Raw genomic sequence first — 2,082 nt, forward strand, 5'->3', positions numbered from 1 at the left:
GTGTCCGAGGGGTCTCACCCAAAGCTTTGGCAAGCCCACCACAGCACAGCCATTTGTGCACTCAGCAGGAGGCGGAAGACAATAACAACCCACGTGTGGCCAAAAGAGAGGTGGGGGCACAAGGCACAAACAAGCATGAAAGAATCGGGACTGTCTGGGTGACCCCGACAGCTTACACCGAGCCAGTCAAAGCAGGGATCAGGGCACCCTCCTGCCATCCAGGAGCGCCAGGAGAAAGTCTCTGCTCTGGCCCCAGGTGCAGTGAGCAGGGAAGGGAGTGAGAAATAGCAGGGATCAACACCTTTGCTCCAAACAGCAAAGAACGGGAGCTAGAGGACACAGAAAACAAAGGGAGCAGGCTCTGGTGAAGACCCAACAAATTAATTTAATAGCTGTGTCCCACTTCAGAGCCTTGGGATCATCCATCATGGCTCTGGAGTGGGACACTTAAAATCTGTGAAGCAGCAGCAGAAGAAACTGCACCAAGTCAGTTTAAACAGTAAATCCTCATTTCTTTGAGGGAGGATTAACTTGAAGATGAAAGGAAGGTAAGAGTATCCAAACTACTGGGGCATATCTTCACTCCAGGCTGTCAGAAGCTCCAAGACAGCCTGGCCTTAGAGGGCAATCCTGACAGATACAGTCACAAAGCAAAGTGCTCTTCCCAGGTCTACTCCAACAGCTTCTGCTTGGACAAAACCAGCTGGAGCATAGAAGCTCCATCTAAATCCAGGTTTCCTTGGGGAGCAGGAGCCAACCCGCAGCCTCAGCCACCAGAGAGCGCTGACCTATCAATGTGTTGGCTTCAGCTCAACGTGGCTCTCCTGGCTGGGCTCTGGAAATGTCCCATCGTACAAAGGACTTGCCTGGCCGAACCCATGAGCTGAACAGTGGCCAGGGCTGGGGGAGCAGCAGTGCAGTCTCCAAGGCACGGGGGCAGTAGCTGAGAAGGCGCTCTGAGAACGAATGGGGGACACAGCAAGCTCAGAACCAGGCCGCTGCCCAGGCACAGACTCCTGGCTTGGCAGTACCATGGCTCCACCGGAATGATGGCTTCCACAGAAGGTCCTGCCACAGCTCTGTCTCTGCTGTAGCACCACACTGGGCTCGGTACATTTGCTCCATAGGTGTGTGCATTTCTTGGCAGCTCACAGACAGGCAGGATGCTTGCAGGTCCCCGTCAAGGCTTACTCTGTCCCCTGGGTCCTCTTAGACCAAGGCCGACACGTTCTGTTTGGAGTCAGCTTCTCCAGTGCTGCTGACAGCACTGCTCACACCGGGATGCTTCACTCCATACTCCATACCCTGGAGACGCTGCCTGTCCCAAGCTGTGCCACGTGCCAGCTGCCTCCTCCCTCTCAAGGGGTACAGGGTCTGCTTGCTACTGCTCCACCAGGACCTTTACTGTTCTCCCCAGAAACAGCCCTTCCCTCCCCCAGCCCAGCCCCTCCCCACTCCTGCTAGGAGCCACTCTCTTTCTCATGATGGGCTTCTCGTCGTCCACTGGGCCTGAACACTCCTCGTCCTCTTGGCGTTCTGGGGCGGGAACCATGCTCCTGCACTCTGGGCCTCTCCCACCTCCTGCAATCCCAGGGCCTGTGGTGGCCCTGCCAACTGGGAGCTGCTCTGTTGTCACTGCCCTTGAACGTCAGGTTCTCCTTCTCCGTGCCCGGGACCTCAGCCTCCTCCTCCTGGGTCCATCTCTCCACATCACAGCACTCTTCTTTCAAGTCCACCACCTCTGTTACTGGCGAGGGGTCTTCAGAGCACAACTCCTTTCTATCAGCAGCCCCGCTTCTGCTGTGAGGTTTTGGAAACTCCTGGTTGTGCCTCCCATCAGGTCTCCGCTCCGGTCTCCTGCCGAAGCCCCTGGGCCCCCTGGAGCTGTGCAGTGGATGACAGCCTTCCTCTGCTGGCTCCTGCAAGCCACCGCCTGACTGCCTGCCCTGGCCTCTGGGGCCTGGCCTCTCCCCTCTGTGCCTCTCCCTCTTGCTCTGTTGCTCTCTGGGTGCAGCAGCCCTCTCAGGCCGCCCAGCTTCTACCTTGGCCTCTGGCACCCCGGCTGGCCCCGGAGCCAAGGCT

The 2,082-nt window shown here is 57.6% G+C and overlaps 1 protein-coding gene across 1 annotated transcript in view; it reads right to left on the minus strand.

Annotated features, from left to right (window-relative positions):
- Nucleotides 1-1,460: 1,460 nt before the first annotated feature.
- Nucleotides 1,461-2,082, minus strand: part of RNF25 (ring finger protein 25) — a gene marked incomplete at its 5' end in the record, with an annotated part of 4,785 nt that continues 4,163 nt past the window's right edge. The window contains one exon of the mRNA XM_009868320.1: nucleotides 1,461-2,080. Coding sequence (XP_009866622.1) covers nucleotides 1,461-2,080 — 620 coding nt within the window. The remainder of the gene's footprint in view (nucleotides 2,081-2,082) is intronic.

Source organism: Apaloderma vittatum, unplaced genomic scaffold (genome assembly GCF_000703405.1).
Source record: "Apaloderma vittatum isolate BGI_N311 unplaced genomic scaffold, ASM70340v1 scaffold14564, whole genome shotgun sequence".
NCBI classification, from domain to species: domain Eukaryota; kingdom Metazoa; phylum Chordata; class Aves; order Trogoniformes; family Trogonidae; genus Apaloderma; species Apaloderma vittatum.